This window comes from Nelusetta ayraudi, unplaced genomic scaffold, assembly GCF_046127955.1.
Source record: "Nelusetta ayraudi isolate G7.1 ecotype Tasmania unplaced genomic scaffold, CSIRO-AGI_Nayr_v1 ptg000019l, whole genome shotgun sequence".
Taxonomy (NCBI): Eukaryota; Metazoa; Chordata; class Actinopteri; order Tetraodontiformes; family Monacanthidae; genus Nelusetta; species Nelusetta ayraudi.
Genome location: NW_027466069.1, coordinates 9,261,835 through 9,286,801, shown reverse-complemented (window position 1 = coordinate 9,286,801; position 24,967 = coordinate 9,261,835). Strand labels below are relative to the sequence as shown.

Below are 24,967 nucleotides of genomic sequence, written 5' to 3'. Positions count from 1 at the left end.
GTGGTTAAGACAAGTGTTAAAAGAAAAGCTGTTAGAAGAATCATTGGGGATGTTTACTTATCTTACACCCTTTCAATTTCATTGAAGTCTTTTCTTTCCATCTGAAAGCACTGCTAAGTTCTGCTGATTCTCATTGTGCCCGTTTTGATCTTGCAGATCATTTTTGCGGACGAATGCACCGAGGCTGAGGGCCGACACTGGCACATGAAGCACTTCTGTTGCTATGAATGTGAGACCACCCTCGGTGGACAGCGCTACATCATGAAGGATGGAAGACCACACTGCTGCAACTGCTTTGAGTCACTATATGCAGAGTACTGCGATGCCTGTGGAGAACACATAGGTACATGTGAAAAACACATAATACATGTAACATTATGTTACAACAACATGCTGTTACATGTTTGTTTTTTTTTTCTTGGAATTCATATAACGGATCCTCCAAAAGCCACTTACTGTAAGTGTGGGCGTTATCTCTGCTACCCTTGAGTGCCACAGCTGGAGAGAGGTGGAGTCGGTGCAATGAGATGTGGAAGGTTATTATTATCCCCAGTCCCAGAAACAATAAAAGATTGTGCTAGAGAGGATGCCCCCCTATTTGATCCATATGAGATGCTGTGAAAGGTTTACTTTATCTTGCTCGCTTGGTAGCGTGCTTTGTGAAATGTATTTCTGCTATCTCCCAAACTGCGTAACCGTGCATCAGTGCAGAATAACAAGTGCCTTTCAAATGTCTCTTTGGAGGACTGCGTTTTGTCATGGAAGGAACCAGTTGATGCTGATGCTTTCATTCGCTACGAAGAGTCAACGCGCTGTTTTTACCCCAATTTTGGAAATAACTGCAATGACTTTACAAATATAATTATGTTTTCTGTTTCTGAAACTATCTAGACCGCTATGTTGCATTTTTATGCAAGTCCAAAAAGACTTAAGAACGTTTTAGTATATGAATTTCATTCTATTTATTGGTTTGCTTTCTTCTCAAAGGTATTGACCAAGGCCAGATGACGTATGATGGGCAGCATTGGCACGCAACTGAAGAATGTTTTTGTTGTACCCACTGCAAGCGCTCACTGCTTGGCCGTCCTTTTCTGCCAAAGCAGGGCCAGATCTTCTGTTCACGGTCCTGCAGTGCTGGGCAGGTGGGTAATGCTCTAAATACAGTAATTTTCCCTCTCTGTATTTGCATTTACCAGTTTCAATCTTAACTCCTCAGGATCCGGACGAGTCAGACTCCTCAGATTCTGCCTTCCAAAGTGCTCGTTCCCGTGAATCCCGCCACAGTACTAAGGTTGGAAAGAAAGAGCGCAGAAACGCTGAGCAGGAGAGGCGGAGCGGGGAGGCCCGCCAGTCGGCTCCTCCGCCGATGCCCGACCGTCTGTCAGCTGAGAGTGATCCCCTTTCCGTTCAGATGGACCGCTTGAGCCTAACATCAAGCCAAACCCCGAGCAGGACACCTAACCGCACACCCAGCCGCACTCCGAGCCGAGCCCCGAGCCTTAACCAGGTGTGGATGAGCCGCGATGACCCTTACGTCCCCGCAGCCTATGAGGGTCCACAGCGGGAAGTCTCCTCGACCCCCGCGCCCATCCATCTGCTGGGTCAGTGCAATCTCAGGCAGGGCTACAATCCCAACGCAAATGCACATCCTCCAGCCCAAAGTTCCGCCAACCAAGTAAAGAGGCCTGACTCATGGGGGAAGGAGCAAGGCAATGCCAAGAGGACCCCGATGGCCGCTCTGAGAGGCCACTCCTTCAATGAAAACTGGACCCATCACAACCAGGAAGACTTCAGGCCCAACAAGCTGCGCACCCAGATGAGCTTCAACGAAATGTCCAGCCAAAGCCAGGGCTTCACAGACAAAAGGAGCATCAGCATGCATGGCTTCCAGAGAGATGGCAGACCCCCGCTGACCCGCCGGAACCCAATAAATGCCATGAGCTTCAATGAACCGCTTACTCCACTGGAACAGACTCCTCGCGGATCAATGGATTCCATCACTATGTCCAATGCTACAGGTAGTGATGCGTTCGTCATTGCAAACTGATCAAATATGTTTTCATGTGATGTGACAATTTTTTTTTCGTCTCTTACAGCAGGCAACTCACTGGATGGAGTTACCAAGCGTCAGGAGCATCTGTCTAGGTTCTCCATGCCTGACTTGAGCAAAGACTCAGGTGTGAATGTGTCTGAAAAAAGCAACATGGGCACCTTGAGCTCCTCGGTGCAGTTCCACAGCTCGGAGTCACTGTCCTCCTCCCGGCCCTACAACAACAACATGTATGCCCCGCTGAGAGTCGGCTATCCCCTGCAGTACTGGGACGGCCCGCAGCCACTTAGCTTCGAAGGCAAAGGCCGCGTCGGCGTGATGGGCAGCAGTGGGAACCTGCGGATGGCGCCAATGAGCGACAGAATGCCCAGACGGCTCATCAGCCTCCAGGATTCCATGTCACAGCAGCAGCAGCCGCAACCCAGGCGCCGTAAACACCACCGCGGGAACCACGGCCACGGGCAACACCGCAGCGGTCGCCACCACAAGCGCTCCCGCCGCTCCCGCTCCGACAACGCCCTGCACCTGGTGGCGGACCGGCCCGCCCAGATGGTGGAGCTGCCCTTCCGTCGGGTCCAGGAGGATTACGACCGCTTCCCTGCCGGCGGCGCCACTCAGGAGGTGTTTGGCCTGGAAGCAGGTGGGTACCGGCAGCAGCCCCAGCGGCCCTGCCCCCGCACCACGTCTGATCTCACCCTGCAGAACGCAGGCTGGCAACCCGCCGGCCTCGGGGGCCCGTGCTGGGGCGATGGCTACATGGAGGCGGCGGACCCCTGGTGCTCCAGCTGCTCCTCATCCTCCGAGTCTGAGGCTGACGAGAGCTACTACCTGGGTGAGCCGATCCCTCGGCCGGTGCAGCTCTGCTACATCAAAAACGAGGAGCTGCGTCACCGCTACAGCCCCTCGGGGATCGCCGGCCATCACGGACCTCTGCATGGGCCAATTCACGGCCAGCTGCACACCCGACAGAGGAGGAAGAGCAAAAACTGCATCATTTCCTAGATTTAGAAGGAGGGGGAAAAGGGATGGTGAGGGATGAGCAAGAGAGCAAAAGATATGAGGGGACGAGAGAGAGGTAAGGAGACAGTTGAAGCACCAGAGAGGATGGACAGTGTGAGTGGGAAGGTGAGTGAGACAGTTGTCAGTGAATGTGTTTATGAGTGTGTGCGTGTGTGTGTGCCCGCGTGCACGTTTGTGTGTTAGGACTGTATGAGAGAAAACGGCCTATTTTGTGCTTTTGAGCTTATACAACTCCACACCGGGTGTTTGTGTACACCTACACACAATGATCTAATCATAAGAGGAAGCTCAGCTGGCTTACACAACAGAACTGTTTACAATGAGTGATCAATGCCTCTGATGGTAACAGTGAGCTCCGATGAAACTGACTGCTAAACATACAGGGGGTTCAAGTAAATAATATGATGTATGTGTCTGTGCGTGTATTTATGTTACAGAGAGACTGAAAAAAAAAAACTCCCTTTACAGTTTGAATAAAAAGGGATGAAAATTGGTCAAAACTGAAGCGGTCTGACTGTTGCCGTCGCAGCTCAGTGATCCAAGCCCCCAGGCTGTAAAACTTATTGTGTGGACAAAAAAAAAACAAAAAAACCCTAAGTTGTGTTGGGATAGTGAAAGTTACGTGCTAGATTCCAAGCTATGTCATTGTTTACCTCAGTGGAATCCAAATGCTGCTGGAATATAGTGTTGGCTCACTAGCCCCGTTTTCACCTTGTACAAATAGTCTGTTGAACGTTGTGCTCTACATAGCCGGCTCTCCATGCTTTACCAAGGACAGAGCCCCAAACAGCCTCTGCTCCTTGACCATTCAGGCACAGTAATGTCAGGTATGGTCCCGTTTTATCTTCTGCGACATGCTTTGTTTTGTTTTTTTGTTTTCGTTTTTTCTTTGACAGTTACATAGAGACAAATAATGATAAGACAAATAACAATAATAAAATTAGAATAATAGCAGTAATCCAAAAAGTAATGATGACTATATTAAAGAAATAATACCTGTTAAATGTATATATAGTAATAAACTTAATAAATGGATGGATGTACCGTAGTATGTAAATGTTATGTACATATGGTCTTAAATATTTATATATTTTGTAACTACAGAATCATTATTTGTATAACATGATGTAGACATAGGGAGACTTGCATGTTAATTTATTTATTGTTGTTGTCTCATTCTGAAAATAAAGTGTATTTCAAGGACCACAAAGTCTTATGCACATATGTATTGCTTCTGGTGGTGTTGCATGTACAAAAGGTGCAGATATATCTGCAGTAAATATACACAAGAACCGAATTAGGGTAAAGAAAATGAAAAATAAACTGCCTATCTTTGTGGCAAATGTGAGCCGCAAACGTTTTGTTGAAATTGCAAAGTGTCATGAAAAATAGATGTCTTTTTATGTGGGAACCATAATTTCTTCTTTTGTAATCAGGGTTCAGCCTTGATGTCTGACACTCATGGTCAACTAAGCCAGCAAGCTGCACGATATACCAACTTTAGCTTTTCCCGCTACAGATGGGCCTCTGACAGCAACTAAGCTTTTGCAGAAGATAAAATCTTTCATTAGGCCCACCATGCCTGGTTAACTCTCATCTTTCTCATCACACTCCAAGTTATTAACAAAGGTTCCTCCAAGGCCAAGCAGAGATAACCCTGATGCTGAAGCTCTCACTGAGAGGGGTTATTTTGGGTAGTGGTACGCTCACATTATCTTAAAATCACTTCCATTTTCACTAACCAAAGTTTTACATTTCGCACTTGCGGAATATGCCTCACTTCCTGGCGTTTTCCTGGCTAGCCTCACAAACGTGTTTTTCACACGGTGCAGCGGTTCGCGCCGTCGCCTCACAGCTGGAGAGGTCACGTGTTCTTTGCGCGGCGTTGCATGTTCTCACCGTGTCAGTGTGGCTTCTCCCCAGACACTGCTGCATCCTCGCACTTCCCAAAGACTGCACATTAGTCTGGCTGGCATCTGGGAATTGTCATAAGTGTGAGCGCGAGCGTGGATGATTGTCTGTGTTGCCCGAGTGATTAAACGGGCAAATTGTCCAGGGTATCAACCCCCTATTTTCACCCCGAGACAGCCTGGACAGGCTCCAGCACCGCCGTGACCCTGCTGAGTGCAGGAGGACCGCTGACGGAAATTGGATGGAAGGGAAATTCCGACTATTTCGACTATTGTTGAAACTTTAAGAGATAAGATAAGATAAGATAAGATAAGATAAGATACTCCTTTATTAGTCCCACATGGGGAAATTGCAAGCAAGTGTTGCAAGCAGCCAAGTTAACACAAAACAAGTTTGAAACAAGAGTACAAATTGAAATTAATTGGAATTTCCATTACATTAAAAGCTGCCACATCCTACTGACACACAAAATTCCTACATGGAAAAGCCTTACAGAGAAACAGATTACGAAAATGGTTTCACAGACTCAAACTGTTAAAATTCCAGTGATCTTACCAATTATGAGTGTCAAAAAAACACTTTTGATTTCTTCAGATGGGCAAATACCAGGGTATTTGCTTATTATCACATTCTCAGTTTTAGAAGCTGTTTTTTTTGTTTTGGTTTTGTTTTTGCCACCTTCATCGCTCAGTGTTTCACTGTAAATTATTATTATAACAGTTCAGGCAGCGAGACAACAGTGTGGGCCTGTTACTTGTTTTCTCAGCGTTCGACTGGGGTTCCACTCCATCGCACCTTCGATTGGGAAAATCAGCGCCGGCAAGAAAGGAATGGGATTTTTGTGTGGTCAGTGAGCGTGCTCCCGCGAGTCGTACTCCTCGATGAATTTCTCCATGGCGTCCACGCAGCGCTTGCCGATGTCCCTGAGATTCTTCTGCAGCGAGGACTGAATGGGCACCTCCAGGGACGGATCCTTCTCGATCAGCATCTTTGCCACGAGGCCGAACATTTCACACTCCTCATGGTACGCCTATGAGAGAGACACACACACACACACACACACACACACACACACACACACAGGCAGGGTTTCGAGGCGAATTCTCCACAGGTGGAAAACTTGAGAGGCGGCGGGACAAAAAGAGAATAATAAGACGAATATCTGTGTGGGGTGGGAATGCTGCAGGGATGAGAAGTAGACCAGAAGTTGTGCCGTGCATATCAGATTACCACCAAATGGATTAGCAGTCCGCGGCCACGCTCACATGCGAAACCACTCGCGAGCGTGTCTGAAAATGTTTTCTCTTCACTTCGACTACCTGTTGCCGCGCTGCCTCTCTCGTCGCTCCTCTACAATCCTGCAACCATGGAGATATGGAAAAAAAAAAAAAAAAAAAAAAAGCGAGAGGCCGTCTCCTCTGTCAAGTGGGTGGAAGCGCGCACAAAAAAAAAACGCACGGGCGCACCGCAATCTCTCTCGCAAACGCGGCCTCATGGTGACGGCTGTCACATTGGAGACGCCGCCGTTGCACGTGCTGCTGCGATGGAAGGGGGCAGGCAGGGTAGTGAACGCAGCCGCGCTACTTGGTAAAGCCACTGGAGGGACGAGAGAGAGCTTCGGGCGAGGCTGAATAAAATGGGGACAATTACGGCGCCGTGGCTGCCCGAGGCTGAGCGTTTCCAAAATTCATGTTCAGACAAAAAGGGGAAAATCTTTTTTATTTCCCGTCTCCTCCTGCGGAGGTCCTTCCTCCGTCACTCTCTCACCCTCCCTCCCTTCGCCAAGGTGAACGCGTGGGCACGGCGACACCGCCCCACCACCTCACTTTACCTCGTCTATCTCTCTCCTCTTCCGCTGGATGGCTCGGTCTCGTGCTACCGTGTGGCTCTCAGCTGAAGGCGGCTCCTCCTCTTCCTCGCGGCTCTCTTCCTCGCGGCTCTCTTCCCGCTCTTTGCTCTCTGTCCTCCCGTGGTTTCTGTCCCCGCTGTGACTCGTCTTGCGTTGTTGACCGGCCTGCGGAACGAAGCCAAGCCAGAGAGAGAGAGAGCGAGAGTTGGTGGACCGTGGCGTTCGGGACGGTCGGCCAAAAAGAACATGGCTGCAGACCCGGAGGATGACTAAGCTGCTAATGACCAGAGGATGACTAAAATGATGTTCCACATGTCCTTTTTCATTTCAGAGTTCGCTCTGAGCGGGAATTTGAAAAGACGCGAGCCGACAAACAGTTGCGCATTCGCAGCACACCCCCACGTCCCGGCTCGCTGCCCATGCCATGAAGAACATGTTAGAACACGCATCGCTGGTTCTTCCCAAAGAACCTCAGGTCAAATGAGAGCGAACCCATTTTGTGACGTCTGACGTCCGTTTATGTTGTTCCGTCTCAGATCGTGGAGACACACAATGATGATGCAGCCACGGAGTTCAGGTGTGAGGTGAGTCTGCCCCAGCTGCTCGGCAGGGATTCCCATTAAAATTAATGAGAAATGCGGTACTTTCAGTGCAGCGTTGGACTTTGTGAGAACGCTGCACTGGCGCAGCAGCAAGGAAGAGCCTTAAACGTTGTTTGCCCCCCTCCCCCCTCCTACCCTCCCCCGACTTAATAAATCATCTTCAAGAGTTACACAATATCGCTGCCCTGTTCAAAAGACTTCACTGAAGTGCAGCGCCGGGAAAGATTAATGGGAGAACATGCGACAAAGATTAAGCCGTTGCCTGGCGTGGTGTGATGTATTAAATGAGCTGTTAATCACGCAGATTGTACCTTTCAGGCAAACACCGATTAGAGCGGCGCAAAAACCTGCGAGGAGCGAGTCATTTGTTGATTCCTGCGCTGCCTCTTGTCGCATTAACTTCCTCGCTGCAGCAGTGACCGCCGGTGATTCATCATGTGCAGCTCCTGCTCCTCTTCAGCGCTCGGGTCAGCGGAGAAACGTATGTGTTCGTCCGATCCGCGGCTCCCCTCCGCAGCATCTCGTAGTTAAATCCTACCGGTGCGCTCGCAGGGAAACAAGCACTAAGTCCGATCTATAAATAAGTAAATCGGCGAATGAAGGGAGGAAAGTAATCAATGGCTGCTAGCCCAAATTCCCTCCATCTTGAAAATGCATGCGAGGGCCGGAAAAATCGCTCCGGCTTCATCGATCCAGACCTTCCAAAGTTACAGTGTGGATGTGTCGGACTGATTTGGAAAGACATGAAGGACAAACCGCTATATGATAAGAGCGGCAAATGGATGGGAGAGCAAGGTGCAGGCTTTCTGCTGGCGAACTTACACTGAACTGCGTGTCCTTGTCTCTGCTGGAGGTGGACCTTGATGGATAAGCTCTCGTAGCTGGAAAACAGACAAACAACACAGTCAACACAACGCGGCAAGGAGACCGCACGCCTTTGAGGAGCAACGTCAGAGGGCCACGTATTATTTTCACCGCCGAGAGTTGGCCGCAGACTCTAGCAGGATGTCTTGTAAGCTGTACCCGGCATATGTGAAGGGCTAGGATTAACATCACCAAGCAGAACGGCTTGACAGTTGTGTGATTTATCGACTTCATGTTGCATTTTAATTCTTTTTTAACAAGGAGTGAGAGTTTGATGAAGCTGACTATGTACTGCTTACTACCTCCTCCCCCTTTTCCTCTCCTCTCCTCTCTCACTCTCATATACACAAAAATCAGCGATGAGTCACCGACATCGCACCATCACTCAGGCACACACACACACACACACACACACACACACACACACACACACACACACGCACAAAAACAACCTTGTTGCACACTCACACATACACACAGACACACCTCCACAGTGCTGCAGAGAGCAAACACACACAGTTCCAGGGAAGATAAAAAAAAAAAAAAAAAACACACACACACAGCATGTAATAAAGCGGATCTCCTCGGTGCTACCGGAGCATAGATGCTGATTGAGACGCTGTTGGCGACACATTTTTAAAACACACTCTGTCAACTGTCCGCCTCCTCCCTCCCTAAATGAAGATCTCGTTTATTATCGTCTTAATCAGCCTCGATTGCGACGACAAGGAGGCGCCGTTGTTTATCGGATCCGCCGACATGATCCACATGTTGTGGCTGGAAAGGAGCCGCTCGGTGACAAACATTATGTAACTGGTTTGTCGCCGGTGTGACTACCTGACAACCAGCGGAAAGCAAGACGGCAAATAACCTCTACCTATTTGAAACGAAGACTTCAAAAACGGGGGTTGTGTGTGGGGTTTGCTTGCTTATACTGCCACCTGGTGGTTCCTAAAGGGAACGCAGAACCGCGTGGAAGAAGGTCCCCACGAGGAAAGCGACTTCAGGGTAAATAGGCAGGAAGGGAGGCGTGGATATGATATGACAAGATATCATGGAGTTTTCCTTTTGTGGGTTTTTCATTTCTAGGCTGTTGACAGAATATGTTGCAATTGTGACAATAAGACTTTAGAAAAAATGTAAAAGGAATCCATCCATTTTCCAGATGCCACCTTCTCCTGTACTCTGAGGTCTGCCACACTATGTCAATTGAGAGTTCACACATCACCTCACATGGATGTTTTTGGACTGTGGGAGGAACCCGGAGAGAACCCACACAGATGCAGGGAGAACAGGCAGACACCACACAGAAAGGCCACAGGGCCTGGAGCCGAACCCACAACCTTCTTGCTGTGAGGCAACAGTGCTAACCACTGCACCACCATAACCGTCATGTTCGGTATCAGTGTCAGTTTGAGCAACAAAAAAAAAAAAGAAGGTAAAAGTAAAGAGTATAGATGTTAGTCCAGTCTAATTCTAGTGTACTGCTTCCACAATGTATCGATGGCAGGACATGCGAACCCCGCCAGGTGGATGATCTTATTATTGTTCAGACAGATTTTTTATTGTTTGACACACCAGTGCAGAAAAATCAATGACTTACTGCTGCTCTGCGGTGGTGGGGATCTGTCTCTCCACTCATAATACTCCTTTTCCCTGTCTTTCTCCCTCTCCCTCTGTGCTGTGTTGTGGTGGTGGTGGTGGTGGTGGTGTTTGGGCAGGTAATGCTCCTTCCAGTGATGGCCACTGCGATGTTCTGAATGGTACTGCCTCTGATGGCTGAAGTCAGTTCCGTAGGGTGAATGCTCTTCTCTTTGGGGGCGGCACAACACAGACAAAAGAAAATTAGCTTGCCGAGGGGACGCCAACATATATTCTTTGCCTTTAACTCCCGCCGCTTCACATTTACCTGGATCTGGAGTAATGGCCACCATGCTTGGCGCTGTAATGATTAGACGGCCGTGGCCTCAGTCTGGATGGACTTGGCACCCGTCTGATCGGCCTCTTCTCGTCCTGGATAAACGTTAAGGAATCGGTTTATGACACCGTGATACGCTGCGATAACTTTGTTTTAACAAGGGAGCCGAGGCTACCTGGGGAGGTGGGGGGTGGTCCGTGGTCCTCCAGTCAACAGATCCATCACTGTGCTCTCTGCGCCAAAACATGGAACCCTAAGGAGAGAAAAAAAATAATCGCACTGTTACACAGGTGTGTGACAACATTTGAGCTGTTAACCGCCGTTATCATTTCATGCAAATCTCAATTGAATTATCAGTTAATTGTACCAGAGGCGTCATGCTGACTTGTACAACAAATGAATCACATTATTTATACACCACATGTTACAGACAGGATCACAAGGGAAGAAAAGTCCAATAAAATCACAATAGACAAGAGTAAACCACCGAGAACGAGGCGTATACGGCAACGGCAAAAGTCCTCGGAACTAAAAAAAAAAAAAAAAAAAAAAAAAACGAATAGAAAAACTGATGAAAATACAGAATGACTGACTCGCACTGAGTTGCCTGAAATGAGCTCTCAAAGTCTGCGAAACAAACACATTCAATGGCAAGTAGCTGATGTTGTCCGCTGCCGCTTTCGGTTTGGGGGATTAAAGGAAGTCACGTGGTCACAGTCAGAACCCCCTGACGGTACAGTCCGGTGAAGGAGAAGTTGGTTCGTCACCTTGTGCTGGTGCGAGTCCTGCTGCGGAGCGTGATCCATGTCCGTCCTCTCAGCCTTGTCAACTGTTTATGGGAGCGCGTCAGGCGAACTTTAACCCTCGCTCATGTCCGATACACCGGAAAGCAAAAATAACAAAAACATTTTTCAGTGGAGGGCGGGGGAGTGGGGGAAGTAAAAAAAAAAAAGTATAAAAAAAAGAAATAAAATAAATAAATAAAAAAAACTAAATAAATAAATAAATAAAACTCTTTTCCCCTGTCGTAAGGTGGGACTACTCTCTGTATTCTCCCCCTCGCCGTTTCATGCCTAACCAACGACTCTGTCAAAAGAAAAGAAGTATAAATGCGCACACTTCCACTGAGCAACTCTCACACTGTCAACGGCAACGACGTTACGATTTCCTCCCCCCCCCCTCGTTTCCGCAGTTGCTCAAAGAGCGATTCTCACTTCCCTATTCGCACGCCGGCCAATCAGATCCGTCTGCGCTCATAAAAACTGATATAAAATCATTAACAGAAACGCGCACGCGCCGTGGGCCATGTGTTTGGTCGCGACCCGGTCACGGCTGTCCTGCAGGTGTCAGGTGTGGCCAAGTGATGGCGCAGCTCTACAAACGTGACTTTTAAAGGAAGAGGAAAAGGGCACAAACACAAATAACTGTGTTTTTATGTTAATAACGTGCTATTATATTTACACAAAGTGCAGGTAGACCTGCCAGGAGGCAGCCATGCCCCCTGAAGTGCAAAATGTGGATCCATTTAGGGCAGAGCTATTCAACTTACGGCCCGCGGGCCAGTACCGGCCCTGCAAGCTATTTCGCACGGTCCGTGGGCACATCTGCAGGAAATAAATGACAACGGCAGCTTCGGCAATTTGCGACACTTTGCGTCACTTTCGGCCAAGACGCCGAGCGCGATCATTCAAAACAACATGGCACTGTCTAAGCGACGTAAGGTGGATGCAGAAAATCGAAAATCCAACGACGAATGGACAGATACGTGTGTCGATAAATGCTGGAGCCTATTCCAGCTGTCTTGGGGCGAAGAGGACTTATTCAGAGCGATGAGTGGCGGTCGACAACGTTATTCCGTGCGCTCAATATGCGTCAAAGCTCAATGGCCGCATTCCCTGCGTGCTGCATGGATTTTGAGCAAAAAGAAAAGACCGTTCACTGACAGTGAAACGGGGAAAGAGTGCATGCTTGCTGCTGTCGAAGAAGTGGTCGCTGATCCGAAAGTAAAAGACCAGGTCATAACTTCAATACACTGTGAACCAACTGTGGTTGTACCCAGGTCTTGTTGGTACTATTTTTTTTTTTTTTTTGCCTTAAGAGCCAACTATTTTTTTGAGCAAATAGCCAATTGTAGCAATTGTACATGAATGTTGTCGATACTTTCAACATTTTTGCACTACATCCTTTCATGGCTCTTGCATCTTTATTGATGTTAGGCTACCTCTAATTTTTTTGCACAACATCAATTTTGGTTGCACAAAGCTGTTTTCAAATAAATCGTGAATTTTCCGTCTATTTGTATGTGTCTACCGTGCAACAAACACCAAATAACGGTGTGGCGATTGAGTGGCCCGTTGGCTGGACAACCTCCCAAAAATTTGTCCCTTTCGAAAATTTTAGTTGAATAGCCCTGATTGAGGGTTTCGTGATTTTTATGCTGACATTACTGCGCAATTGGGACATCAGAATGCAAGGCTTGATATTGACACAGTATTGACACTTTGTTTTCATAGCAGTACATGCTAATAAATCAAGCATCTAGTCCTTTAAGGGATGAGTGACATGTAAATCTGACTTGGTCACGGGACGTTTTCTCAGGATCACACAACTTACTCGTACGTCTATGTGTTACGGTAAATAGGCAATTGATTTTAGATTTTACTGCAGCTGGAAGTAAACTGATGGACAATGCAATGGCAATTCTGTATAGAAGTCAGATTGTTGTATACAGATACAACTATAGTGTGACGCATATCTACATATATTAAAAAGCCATTCTCAGTGTGTGTTTTGGAAGAGCACATGTATTTGCCTAAACATTTATGCAGCTTTTACTGACATTTAAATAGATTGGCTCTGCCCTCGTGCATTAAGGGAAATTAATCGACAGATTGCTGTCAGCAGGTGTGTGCAAATGCACTCGGATATGTACTACCACATCATCAGCGTATGCCTCACATGGCCGTAGTAGTAGCTTCCCTGGTTGAAATGGGACGAGTCAAGTCTACTTTTCTTTTCTTTCTAGAAAAGGCACATTGAAAGTGAGATGACCCACCGCGGCCTGACATTCCACCGCCCAGTGGTTTAGTGTTCCTGACTCCACCCTCTGTCTCCACCCATCACACCTCCTCCATTCCAGGGACAAGAGCATAATTGAAAGCAGAAAGTCCTTGACATGACACAACAGAACACCCTGGTCTTTTTCAAACTCGTGGAACTTTGGAGTCGCTCGGCAGACAGACGCCTGCCAGCAAAGGTAACCCCATACAGAAAAGCATGCAGTAATGAAGCTGTCTGTGCTTTAAGTCTGCTGGTGTTTGGAGTTGAGAACTGGTCGGGGCAGTTTTTGTTTCCTGTTGGGTAAGTTTCTCTGTCAGCCCATGTTTGATTGTCCCGCAGACCTTTTCTTCTTTCTTTTTTTTCTCAGTGTACAAACAAATAGAGGACATTAGTCAGTAATGTCAGACTGGACAATGTTCTTTGGTCTGTTTTTTTCTTTTTTGTTGTTGTTTTGTTTTTGTGCGTGTGATTCCAACGGCCCTCTGGGTACTGAGATAGAAGAAACGTGTGACAGAGGACTAACTTGTGTTGTGTGTGAAGCTGTTCTTTCCATAATTTAATCCTTTTATGTAATGTCACATGGTTCTGTTTAAAAAAAATGGGCAGCGGGGTGTGGAGGACAACATGTTACTGCTACGCTGATCGATTTGTTTGCGTTTACAAAGGATTACTGGGCCAAATGGAATTTTGTATTCTGTTCTTCACAGGATAAGCGGTGAAATCGACCCCGTCTTCATGTCGCCCCCGCTGTCTACAGACTGTGTTTGAAGGACCGAGCTGACGTTTTCAAGAGACATGAGGTGACACCAATTGACTCAGAACATAATTGACGGGCTCGGCCGATAGTAATCTCCCATTTTGACAATGTCAGCGGTTTGTTTTTTTCCTAAGTAACAAAACCCGTTTTAAAGGTCCCACCGTGTGAAAAATGTGTTTCTTCTTAAATGTTTGTAGCAGCCTTCTTGCTTTTGTCTGACTCCGATAATTATTAATGTGAAAATATATTTGTCATTATACAAACACTCTGCTCTCAACAACCACAAGCATTCGTGTGTGGGTATGTTGTGAATATAGTTGTTGGTGCATGTTGTCAAAGCCGTCTAACCTCTATTTAAACTTTAATGCATTCGATCAGGTTTTTTTTTAAACGGAACCTGTTTCAAAGAGGTGCTCGTAAACAGCACATTTCTTCGTAAGAAGCGTCTGCCGTGCTGTTTATTCTCATTGTTTTTGTCATTTTCAATCTATATAATTTGTGCATAACCTGTCTCAAAGGTGCATTTGCCTTAATGAAATCATGTTCCACAGGGTGAAGGCAGTTCCAAGAGCTCAGATTCTACAGGAGTTCACTTTCCATTGCCTGAAACTTGCTGAATATGACAACAGAGGATTTAAACTTGAGTTTGAGGTAATGAGCGCTGTCTGAAAACCTGACAGGCTTCTTTCTGGTGGGGGGTGAGGGGAGGGGAGAGGAGGCTTAAGTGTTTTGTTTCGGGGGAAGAAAAAAAAAAGTCTTTTGTTTTGTGAAGGAGCTGAATGAAGTTGGCACAGATCTTTCCAAAGTGGCAGGGGACTCAGAGCCCAACAGACCAAAAAACAGATACCCCTACATATTGCCGTGTAAGTGTAAACTCGCCAAACAGGAGCTGCAAAATTATGTGTGATCCTTGATATTTCTTTGTTTTTTATGACTTTCTTTTTCTTTCCTTTTTTGATTTTGTTCCAAAAATAGATGACCACTGTCGGGTGAGACTGTCGGTTCAAAACTCCCATCCGCACTCGGACTACATCAATGCAAATTTTGTGCCTGTAAGACTCATTCTCAAAATATTTATTTTAAAAATAATCATAAAACAATCGAGTCTTCGCTGAGGCTCAGTCCCGAATAATTCTCGCCTACACCTGTATGCGTCGAGGGATCAATGCTTATGTGGCGTTTTATTTTTCAGGGTGGGGGAACCGAGAGGGACTTCATCTGCACCCAGGGTCCCCTGAGAAACACCGTGGCTGACTTCTGGAGGATGGTGTGGGAGCAAAACGTCAGGATAATCATCATGGTGACAGCCCTGAAGCACAAAGACCTGGTGAGAGAGATGCCTCCTGTGCTCTGACTCTCACAGAATCTGGTGACTTTATTTGGACCTTTCCCACTGTGTGCTATTTGCTCCCTGTGGGTCACAGTTAGCTTAGTTAGCTGGGAAAAGGGACGAGAAGTGTATCACGAAATGGTCTTAAAAGATGCTGTGTGTGTGTGTGTGTGTGTGTGTGTGTGTGTGTGTGTGTGTGTGTGTGTGTGTGTGTGTGTGTGTGTCTGTCTGTCTGTCTGTCTGTCTGTCTTCCAGCCTGCTGCACAGACATACTCTAATGCCCATCAATCAAAATGATAAAGACGTAGGACGACAATTTGAAAAGGAAAACGATAAACTCTGCCCGTCGACTTTGTCCCCGTGTGCAGGTGCTGTGTGAAAAATACTGGCCTCTGGAACGAGGGACAGTTAATCACGGACTGATCCAGGTGACAACGGTGGACCATAAGCGGGGCCCGGATTATTTTGTCACCACCATTAACCTCCGACAGGTGAGACACAGACGCATCCATCAAAGCCACGCCGGCGGATTCCCATGTGCCTCGACAGGAACAGCAATCGATCACAGATTGAAGGATCACTGCGGTTGTTTTCCTCTTTCAGAGACACTGTCCAACAGACAGGATCATCACACACTACTACTACCCTTCCTGGCCTGATCGGGGGGTCCCCATGGATCCGTGCTCTCTCTGCTTCTTTGCCGAACACATACGAAAGGATTTGGAAGCCGGCCCGCTGTTAGGTCCGGCGGTGGTGCACTGCAGGTCAGACAGTCAACCCCCACAATTAGCGAATGAGTGCCACGTCAGACTTTAAACATTAAATCCTGTTTTGTTATTCATGTGGGGTTTTAAGTTCTGCTCTCTTTTTGTGTGTGTTTTTAGTGCAGGTGTTGGTCGCTCGGGGACGTTTGTGGCCCTGCTGTGGCTCATGCAGCTGTGCGTGAGGGGCATCCGGCCTGACATCCGCGCTGCTGTGGAGGATCTTCGGCTTCATCGGATGTGGATGGTTCAGAATCTGGTGAGTCTGTTAACCTTTACTGGCAGTCAAACTTTAGTTTTCCATCAACAAATAGGTTTGTACATTTGCTCCATTTTCATTAAGACTCAGTGGCCCCACATTGTTTCACCTGCACGTGCCTGCAGCTTTGTCTACAAATTGACCAGAACTCACTGAGGAACAGTAAAGAGTGGAGTCCATACTTTACATCTTTTCCTTGCTCCACTCTTCAGAATGTGTCTTGGCTACATTCATTTGACAAAGCAGACAAAAAAGACTTCGTTTTGCCCGCTTCTGCACAGTCGGAAGTCTGGCGATGATCCTCTGAATATGATGACAATCAAAAGATCCATTCAGGAGGATATTTCCCAAATTACCCGGTATATATGAAACATGGTAACATTTGAAAGGTCACTGCAGTTTCTCCACACAGAGCGTTAATTGTTTGTTACAGTCGCTGCCTTCACACTGTCCCCCATGTGCTTCAATTGATAAAAAAAAGAAAAGAAATACAGGAGTTATTCTCCATTGACTCATTCAGTGTAGTTACATCCCATCCCTTCCTCACAAAAGGATGACAAACCAAAAGAAATTCTGAAAAGGGTTATTCTAGTTTTTGCTCTCTATAAATACTTTCACTGTCAAGGAAGCTTTTGTGCTGTTCCGTGCATCAGGCGTGTACCAGTATACCCTCCAGTTTGGTTTTCAATGGCCTCTGGAGAATTATCAGATTGTTGTCCATGAGGGCATTATCATCCACAGGACACGGTTCAGGTCAAAGAAAAAACCAAAAAAAAACCACAAGCATAAAAAGATGGCTGCTGGAAGTCAAGGAGGAAATCTCCAGTGGAAAACACAACCTCCAGTCTCTTACAGTGACTGATAGTTCAGTTTTGTGTTTGGTGGTTCAGCACAACAAACATCCACTTCGGATTGTCTTCTAAAGCAATGAACCTGAACAATACTGCGGTATTGAATGAATGCAAATCTAGTGGACCGTGATTTGCCTCTCGCGTGCGAATCCCGACGAGTGTGTCATCAGTGCGCCCTCATCAAAAACACCTTTCACCACTTCTCCATTCCTTTGTGTGCCGACAGGAGCAGTACATATTTGCCCATCAGTGTTTGCTCCACTGGCTCCGAGGAGCCACAGCAGGGTGAGAACGTCAAGTTAAATCAAGACATGCTTCTGCTGTTGATTGAAACGTGTGATGGCATTTTTTTTTTTTTTAACTTGTGCGTGGTGTGATTTTTAACCACCCCCCTCCAACCCCTACTTTCTCTCTCCCTCCCATGCCAGAGCCCTGCAATCTACAAGGTCTTCCCACACCAACATATCCACGCAGCAGAGCGAACCCTCTTCACAAGGAAACAGGACGAGGAGGAGGAGGCGAAGCCATCAACAGACGCCTCCATCTAGTCAGACACAGACTCCGGTGCAGCAGATTCTGAACCCTGCCAACCTACTGAGGAGGCTGCTGCCGTCCTCTTCACGGTTCAGTTGACGCAAACGCCCCCTGAGCTCAGAAATATCAGCAAATATACAAAAAAATATATTTTTTTTTAAAGGGACAGTTTACTCATTAATGTGTAAATTTCAACCACTTCTTCCCAGTTTTGTGGTACAGAAGCGTATTGCTGCAACCCTAGAAAAAAAAAACTTTTGTCACGAAATAACCTGATAGTTTCATGTTTTTGCGTGATCATTTTCACGTTATGAAAAAACTTTTTTTTTTTTCTAGGGTGGCAGCTATGTGCTTCCGTACTGTGGTGACATTTTTCTCACCCTCAAAAACTGCTTTGAGTGTTTGCACCCATTGCCAATATAGTGGAATCCTATGGTTGTGTCCTCCACGAGTATCGTCCACATATATTCAGGAGTCCAACTGATCTCAACCCACTAACGTTCGTTATTTTCATTTCTTAAAAAAAACAAAACATTGCTTTAACATGCGACTACATGACTGCCATGCGCTTCCATTGTACTGGGAATGAACTCCGGAACAGTTCCGCAGATCAGAAAGTATCACCAGAACCTCCACTAACAAACGTAGAAAATAAGATTTTCAAAAATGTTAATTTCAGGCGAGCTCGCCCTCTATGAATGACAAGCACGCGTTACCTGTGTCAAGAGAAAAAAACTGAACGCTCAGCAGTTTCTACTGATACAACCACTCACTGTTCAGGTGAAACCCGTTCTCAGTTCCCAGGAAATTCAAATGGAGCGCAAGATTGCTTCCACCTGCACGCGCAGGCGAATACTGATGTGAGAGATTTTTCACACTCGTTACAAAATCAAGTCTGACCAAGTATTTGTACCGTCACATGCTTCTGTTCTAAAGTTAGGTAGTGAGATGACTTTTATTTCAGCTTCTCTTTGATATAAAAAAAAACAAAACATTGTGCATAATTGTATTTCACACAATGCAGGCTATCGGTACGTAAGGATGCGTGTGCAGAACTGATAGCGGACTTGCTAGAAAGGCAGACACATGGTATAAGTGGCTGTACAAAAAAAGGTCATGTTTCAAAAACACACAGGCACTGCCATTCTCCTTAAAATGACTGCAACCCCATTACAGTACATGAAGGAGTCTATGAGTATTTATACAGTATACAACATTGAGGGATAACCCCAGGTTTTTTTCTTTTGTTGTTGTTGTTGTTGTTGTTGTTTTTCCACAAGAGTCTTTTTTTTCTGTCATGTAATAAACACATATGATACAACAGATCCACCCCTGGGGCGGTTTGTGGTTTGGTGACGGCCAGCGGAGAGGAAGAGGAGGATCCAGCGACAGTCAGCCTCCCTCTGTCCCTCTCCAAGTGCTAGTGGCTGCAGGTGGAGTGGCCAGGACACACACTGCAGCAAGGTCAACGTCCTGCTGAGATTAAATGCTGCCGAGCGAGAAGAGCGGCGGAGTACAAGTGAATTTGCGTGTGGCTCAGGTTCAAACGAAGAGTTAGCGTGACTTGAATCAATAGTGGATATGGGCTTTTCGCCTGCTGTGTGGCTACTTGAACCTTAACACCCCGAAAGGAATTTACTGAGACGGGACTGCGGTCAAGGCAGCTGAGGGGAAACGGCAACAAAACACAAAAAAACAACTCCTGTCCATAATTAGCAAAGTGGCTCTGCAAAAATATATTTATATATTTATATATGAAATATGTTACAGATTAAAACATGATCTGGAAAGAAAACTAGCATTGCTTTAAGACTATTGGTAGAGACAACCAACAGCTAAATATAATATTTAAATAGGCGTTTGGGTCCAATTTAATTCAAGAAGAAAAAAAAAAAATAGAATTAGACTCTACATCCTGTGGCCAAACACAAAAGCAGGGGAGCGAAGACAAGAGGATTAGTGAATGCCTGATCATCTGTACTGGCTGTTATGTGGATGTGTACAGTAAACGTGATTAGGTATATGCCGTCGCACGATGAGTATAAACATATACATGGCGCCCTTAGGAGACCACAAGAGGGTGTCAGAGCGGAGAGAGTCCACCGAGGAGCGGCCAACAGGCTGCGCGGGGAGAGCGTCCCGGTCCATTCAGTGTCCGACTAGTGCACGCTCTCCGACAGGTTCATGGCGTCCTGGATTTCACGCACGGCGAGGATGCGGGAGAGCATCTGCTCGAGCTGCTCTTTCGGGATGGGCTGCGTGGAGTACCAGATGGGGCTGTTGGGAGCGACCACGGGCTCGGGGGTCAGGTAGAAGGTGTCGTTTCGCCCCTTGGCGCTCTGCGGGCTGACGGAGAGGGCGGGACGGAACGGCGACGTGTAAATATTATTGCACGGTTAATTGGAGTCTTTGCTAGATTGTATCTACTGCAGCGTTTAACGCAGAATTTGACTTTGAGGTTGATGAGGTGGTGGTGGCGGGTGGAGGCTTTGCCGCATGGTATTACATCTAATTCAATAACTAAGTATGGGCTGCATCCCTAAACACCCATGTCAGTATTTCCTCTTTCAACTAAAGGCATCAAAGCTGCAGAATTTGCCTAGATAGATAGATAGATAGAAAGATAGACAGATAGATAGAAAGATAGATAGATAGAAGGATAGATAGACAGATAGATAGCTAGACAGATAGACAGAAGGATAGATAGAAAGATAGTCAGATATATAGAAAGATAAGAAAGATAGAAAGATAGGTAGATAGATAGATAGATGGATAGATAGATAGATAGATAGATAGATGGATAGATATGTCTTGTGTCATTTACCATTTGAAGAGGTAGAAATCATAGAGCTTGATGGGGCACCTCAGTGGGTTCTCGGGGTCCTCCAGCTGCTCCGAGTACATGTCATCCGTGACTGTACAGAAAAAGATTCAGTCTGTTTCAGCAACAAAACTAACTGTATTTAACATAAACGCGGGGGGGGGGGGGGCCTTCGAAAGACACACGTGCACGTCTACCTTTCTGCCCGATGAACCTCTCCGTTGACTTCAGGTATCGGATGCTGGTGCTCTTATCTTTGGGGTTGTTGGGACTCTTCCTGGTGTGCCTCAGGACCTTGGAGAAGGCCACCTTGAGATGCTGCTCCACCGTCTTTAGGTGGAAATACCTGTGGAAGATGCAGGCAGAACATCAGCGGGTTCGTTTCGGCCGACGGTGGGGTTTGATCCGGGCCGACCCCAGCGTGCACGTGCGCCGCTTACTTAGTGTTGAAGAACATTAGTGTCGTGAGCAGTGTGGAGGGAGAGTGAGCTCCCAGCTGTTTACATTCCCACAGCATTTCCTCGGTCACGTGGCTCGGGATGATGTACCCTGGAGAAAAGGGCAAGGAAAATATTAACGCAAAAAAGAAAAAGAGAGGGGGTGGGTGGGTAAATAAATAAATAAATAAATAAATAAATAAATGAATAACCGAGTCAAAATGAAAACCACATGATGAATGTGGAATCTGGCAACTGAATCTGCCCTGAAGCCAGTGAGTAAATAGACCAAATACTATTCCGTACTATTTAAAGGCCACACGCCTCCATCAAAAATATGGGACAGTGGTCAAATGTAATTTTCAAACAGAACATTCAGAAAACAAAGCTACAACTGAGCTCTGCAATTTAGCAAACTTTGAACACTGTGATGATGCAGAAAACTGTATTAGTTCCAACACCTTGTGAACCCAGCACTCAGTATTGCACAATCCATCTGAGAGTAAAAGTTTTTTGTTTTTTTTACCACAAATTACATTACAAGACTCACCCAGGGGATGAACAGATGGTCGCCAAGGCTCTAGGATGTGGTACAGACTTTGGGCGAAGCGGGTGTAGTACTGATCTGAGAAGACGTCGTCCACGCGACCGTTATCAAACATGTACTGCAGGGAGGGAGACAAGGAGACACACGGGGCTATAAATCCGTCTCGGCAGTCAAATTAGAGAGAAGAGACTTTGAACAGCAAGCTCAACAATGCATGCAAACTTTTGCGCAGCTTACTTTTTGTATGCACAGAAACACATAATAGAGAACGTCGGCCTCGAAAGCCTCCCCTTCAAGCCCCCGAGCTTCCGTTGTCATCAAAGAGAGACCCATGCAGAGCTCGGCTACTGCGCACGACACCAAGTCCTCTTGGAAACGCAGAGCCTGGCGCCCTTAAAGAGCAGCACACAAAAGCTGTTAGATAAAAGCAGACAGGAAATGTTGCCTATAAATAAACGCTGTTCGGGCGATAATTCACGATACTTACGACCGATCGGGGCCAGTTTGTTCTTGTCTGACTTTTCCAACTCGTCGTTTTTCCGCTGAGCCCAAAGCCGCCACACGTCGAAGCCCTCCTCTGGCTTCAGGGTGGCTGGCAGCAGCAACTCCTGCACCTGCACCTGCTGCTGGCCCTGGCCGTCAACCTCCGCAACCACCGTCTGACCCTGCGCACACCACGCACGCAAACAAATGCCTGTCAATGTGAGTAGACTTTAAAAAAAAAGAAAGAAAAAAAAACAGTGCTGCACAGCAACGCTGTCAACATCACACAAGGCGGGAAACAGGTGGTGGGTCAGTGTACGTACGTTGCCATGATAAAGAAGTGAAATAGTACTGCACCTGCTCTAGAACCTGTAGCTGCTGTGTGTCCTGTCCCGTCAGTCCCTGTGTGTGCAGCACCTGCTGGTGTGGATCCCAGATCAGCGACTGAGTGGCGTTGGAGTAGCCCTGCACTGCCACCGGAATGTGAATGTTCCCATTCATCAGCTGCGCTGGAAACAGCGTGTTTGCGGCCAGCGTGTGCACCACTTCCTCTTGGCCGCCCATCCCGCCGGCGCTCGTGATGCTCGAAACAGCCTGAGCGGTCTGACTCTGACTGGCCGGGAGTTTTAACTTGTCGCTTTCCACCATGACCTGGGTCGGCATCGTGGTCATGGTCGTGCTGTTCGTGCCCGCCACCTGCACAGTGCTGTAGGCTTCCTGGGGGATGGCGATGTGCGTGACCTGCTCGCGGCCTCCGGGGGTGGCGGGCGCCGAGTAGACGGGGATGGTCCAGGTCTCCCCCGTGGGACTGGTGATGGTGCCCGTGGCGCTGTAGAGGTGCGAGCTGTCCACAGTCAGAAGATCTGGCCTCAGGGAGACGAAGCTCTGCTGCTGGCCCTGGCCCTGAGGGATGGCCAGGACCGTGGCCACTTGCTGGCCAGGTAAGGCGTAGGACACCGTGATCGGCATGTCCACTTTGCGTTTCTTGGCAGGCTGAAGGACGCCGGCGCCCTGCGTCGTTCCGAGCACCCTCCTCTCCGAGTTGTCCTGCTGCTGAGTGGGAGAGAGCGTTCCCACTGTCTGGATTTGAATCTGCTGTCCACCTGCGACGGCTGCCACCAGCTGGGCTTGCAGCTGAAGTGCAACAAGAGACAATGATTAGAATCCATGCGTGACCGATTGTGCCATTGCCTCCATAATTCGAAAAGAGTGACACCGTTTAATGAGTGATTGCGTGTTTTCACCACACCTGCTGCTGCTGCTCCTCTGTGAGATCCCCTGGCTGAATCAGCTGCGCGGTAGTCACACCTTGAAGCTGTTGGTGTGAGCCCGAGGGCACTTGGAGAACTTGACCCAGCATCTGGCCTTGCTGCTGACCTTGGATCTGGAACTAAATCAAGAATCAGAAAATTACTGACTTGTTGTTTACATCAGAAATTAAAGCGCAATTAGAAGAAATATTATATAGGATTTAAGGAAACTACTAAACACAAATAAAACAATGTAGCATGGTACAAAATAATCTGTGAAACAGGGAATACAGATTCAGGAATGTTTGTTACAACACCTTCACGCAAAAACAAGTAAATAATAAAGTGATATTTTACAAAAGCTAAGAACGAAACAAGTGGGTTAAAGGGATTGTAAGAATTCTTTGGTATATTAAAATGCAAACCTGCACAATCTGTTGCTCCGTATTCTGTTGTACAGTCTGCTGCTGAGATGTGGGCTCCTGCATTTGCTGCTGTTGCTGCTGCACCTGCACCTGAACCTTCAGAAGACAACAGCAAGTGTCAGGCGCTTGGAAGACGGGGGAAAGTCTCAGCATATGGTCTTTCTTGCGAGTGGTGCACAGTCATACCGGACATGCCAGCTCCAACAGCGACCCCGCCACCTCTGTGCTGTCCGTGTAGATGCAGTTGGCTTCTTGCTGGTAGACCATGGTGGTGGTTGTTGTGGTCGTGTCTGCACTTTGCTGACTGAACTCTTGCAATGCATCTGGTCCCTTGCTGGCCAGAGACTCCAGGAACTCCTTCATGCGATGCTGAGGTATGCTGCGAGCCTTCTGCCTCACGAGCTCCTCATAAGAGCCTGTGCCATCCAGGGAGTTGTTCATTGTTGAAAACGATGTCTTCTAACGAGATGGGGGGTGGGCGGGTGGGGGTCTGAGCAAAACAGAATTTGTAGGAGTTTGCAATTAGATACAGCCGTTGAAAACTTTCTATGTATTATTTACACTACCAGTCATTTTTCTTTCATTCTCATGACTATTGACATTGGAGTTTCTCAGTGAAGGCATCAAAACTACGTATGAACACACATTATGTAGGACACAAGAAAAGTGTTGCCACCTTTCATAGAAAGCATATTTACAGTCATTCAACGCATGTTTTTTTGGGTTTTTTTTTTGCTGCATAATTACATATATCTTGCTCATCTTCAGTATCTATCTGCAGTGTAGAAAGTTGCAAAGGTTTTTTTTTTTTAAAAAATGCACGAAGTGTGTCCAAACTTTTGACTGGTAGCATATATAAACAATGCCATTTAACTACATTTAAATAACAATCTCGTGATATGGGCTATTTATTAAATATCTGGTAATGTACGTGAAGTGCATTTGCGTATTTTGATTAATGAAATTGCATGAGGCCTCTTATAATTTAAAGTAAAAGCTTGCATGTTTTCGAAATAACTTAGCATGCGATCCTGTACCCGTAGTCAGATGGTAAAAGGAAAGGGTTAATTCTAGCGGCGTGTGAACGAGCAGGGACAAAAGCGCGGCCACTTTCCAAAATCCGCTGCCGAATTCACAGCAGTGGAGAAGACTGTCCCGATATGTAAAATTGCATGAAAATTGAGCGCAAAAGTAATTTAAAGGAACAATTATCACTGTAGCAGCTGAGTGCACAAGGC

At 46.9% G+C, this 24,967-nt stretch overlaps 4 protein-coding genes across 9 annotated transcripts in view; 2 read left to right on the top strand and 2 right to left on the bottom strand.

Moving 5' to 3' along the window:
* The window catches only part of LOC142888591 (prickle-like protein 2), a 29,721-nt gene extending 25,346 nt beyond the window's left edge, over window positions 1-4,375 (top strand). The window contains exons 6-9 of the mRNA XM_076027044.1: window positions 157-343; window positions 988-1,142; window positions 1,217-2,018; window positions 2,097-4,375. Coding sequence (XP_075883159.1) covers window positions 157-343; window positions 988-1,142; window positions 1,217-2,018; window positions 2,097-3,052 — 2,100 coding nt within the window. The 3' untranslated portion in view covers window positions 3,053-4,375. The remainder of the gene's footprint in view (window positions 1-156; window positions 344-987; window positions 1,143-1,216; window positions 2,019-2,096) is intronic.
* Window positions 4,376-5,316: 941 nt separating this feature from the next.
* Window positions 5,317-11,386, bottom strand: LOC142888592 (uncharacterized). 2 transcript variants are annotated; one of them, XM_076027045.1, is made up of 7 exons: window positions 10,982-11,386; window positions 10,390-10,467; window positions 10,206-10,309; window positions 9,900-10,108; window positions 8,255-8,313; window positions 6,813-6,995; window positions 5,317-6,011 (listed from the first exon to the last, which is right to left on the bottom strand). In XM_076027045.1, the coding sequence occupies exons 1-7, from the start codon at window positions 11,018-11,020 to the stop codon at window positions 5,829-5,831; spliced, it is 855 nt and encodes a 284-aa protein (XP_075883160.1). In that variant the 5' UTR covers window positions 11,021-11,386; the 3' UTR covers window positions 5,317-5,828. The 2 variants fall into 2 exon arrangements, with proteins under 2 accessions (XP_075883160.1, XP_075883161.1); XM_076027046.1 differs by lacking the exon at window positions 10,982-11,386 and adding an exon at window positions 10,636-10,780.
* Window positions 11,387-13,359: 1,973 nt separating this feature from the next.
* On the top strand, window positions 13,360-19,465 carry LOC142888590 (receptor-type tyrosine-protein phosphatase V-like). 5 transcript variants are annotated; one of them, XM_076027038.1, is made up of 11 exons: window positions 13,360-13,470; window positions 13,982-14,074; window positions 14,583-14,682; window positions 14,804-14,894; window positions 15,007-15,083; window positions 15,224-15,358; window positions 15,730-15,852; window positions 15,965-16,125; window positions 16,246-16,381; window positions 17,459-17,517; window positions 17,661-19,465. In XM_076027038.1, exons 2-11 carry the CDS (start codon window positions 14,070-14,072, stop codon window positions 17,863-17,865), a joined length of 1,092 nt encoding a protein of 363 aa, XP_075883153.1. In that variant the 5' UTR covers window positions 13,360-13,470; window positions 13,982-14,069; the 3' UTR covers window positions 17,866-19,465. The 5 variants fall into 5 exon arrangements, with proteins under 5 accessions (XP_075883153.1, XP_075883157.1, XP_075883158.1 ...); XM_076027042.1 differs by lacking the exon at window positions 13,360-13,470 and adding an exon at window positions 13,553-13,574; XM_076027040.1 differs by lacking the exon at window positions 13,360-13,470 and adding an exon at window positions 13,656-13,804.
* Window positions 18,287-24,228, bottom strand: LOC142888589 (transcriptional regulator QRICH1-like). Its single transcript, XM_076027037.1, has 11 exons — window positions 23,916-24,228; window positions 23,730-23,825; window positions 23,304-23,444; window positions 22,412-23,188; window positions 22,059-22,236; window positions 21,809-21,963; window positions 21,575-21,689; window positions 21,028-21,136; window positions 20,785-20,933; window positions 20,591-20,681; window positions 18,287-20,112 (listed from the first exon to the last, which is right to left on the bottom strand). Exons 1-11 carry the CDS (start codon window positions 24,168-24,170, stop codon window positions 19,926-19,928), a joined length of 2,253 nt encoding a protein of 750 aa, XP_075883152.1. The 5' UTR covers window positions 24,171-24,228; the 3' UTR covers window positions 18,287-19,925.
* Window positions 24,229-24,967: the final 739 nt, after the last annotated feature.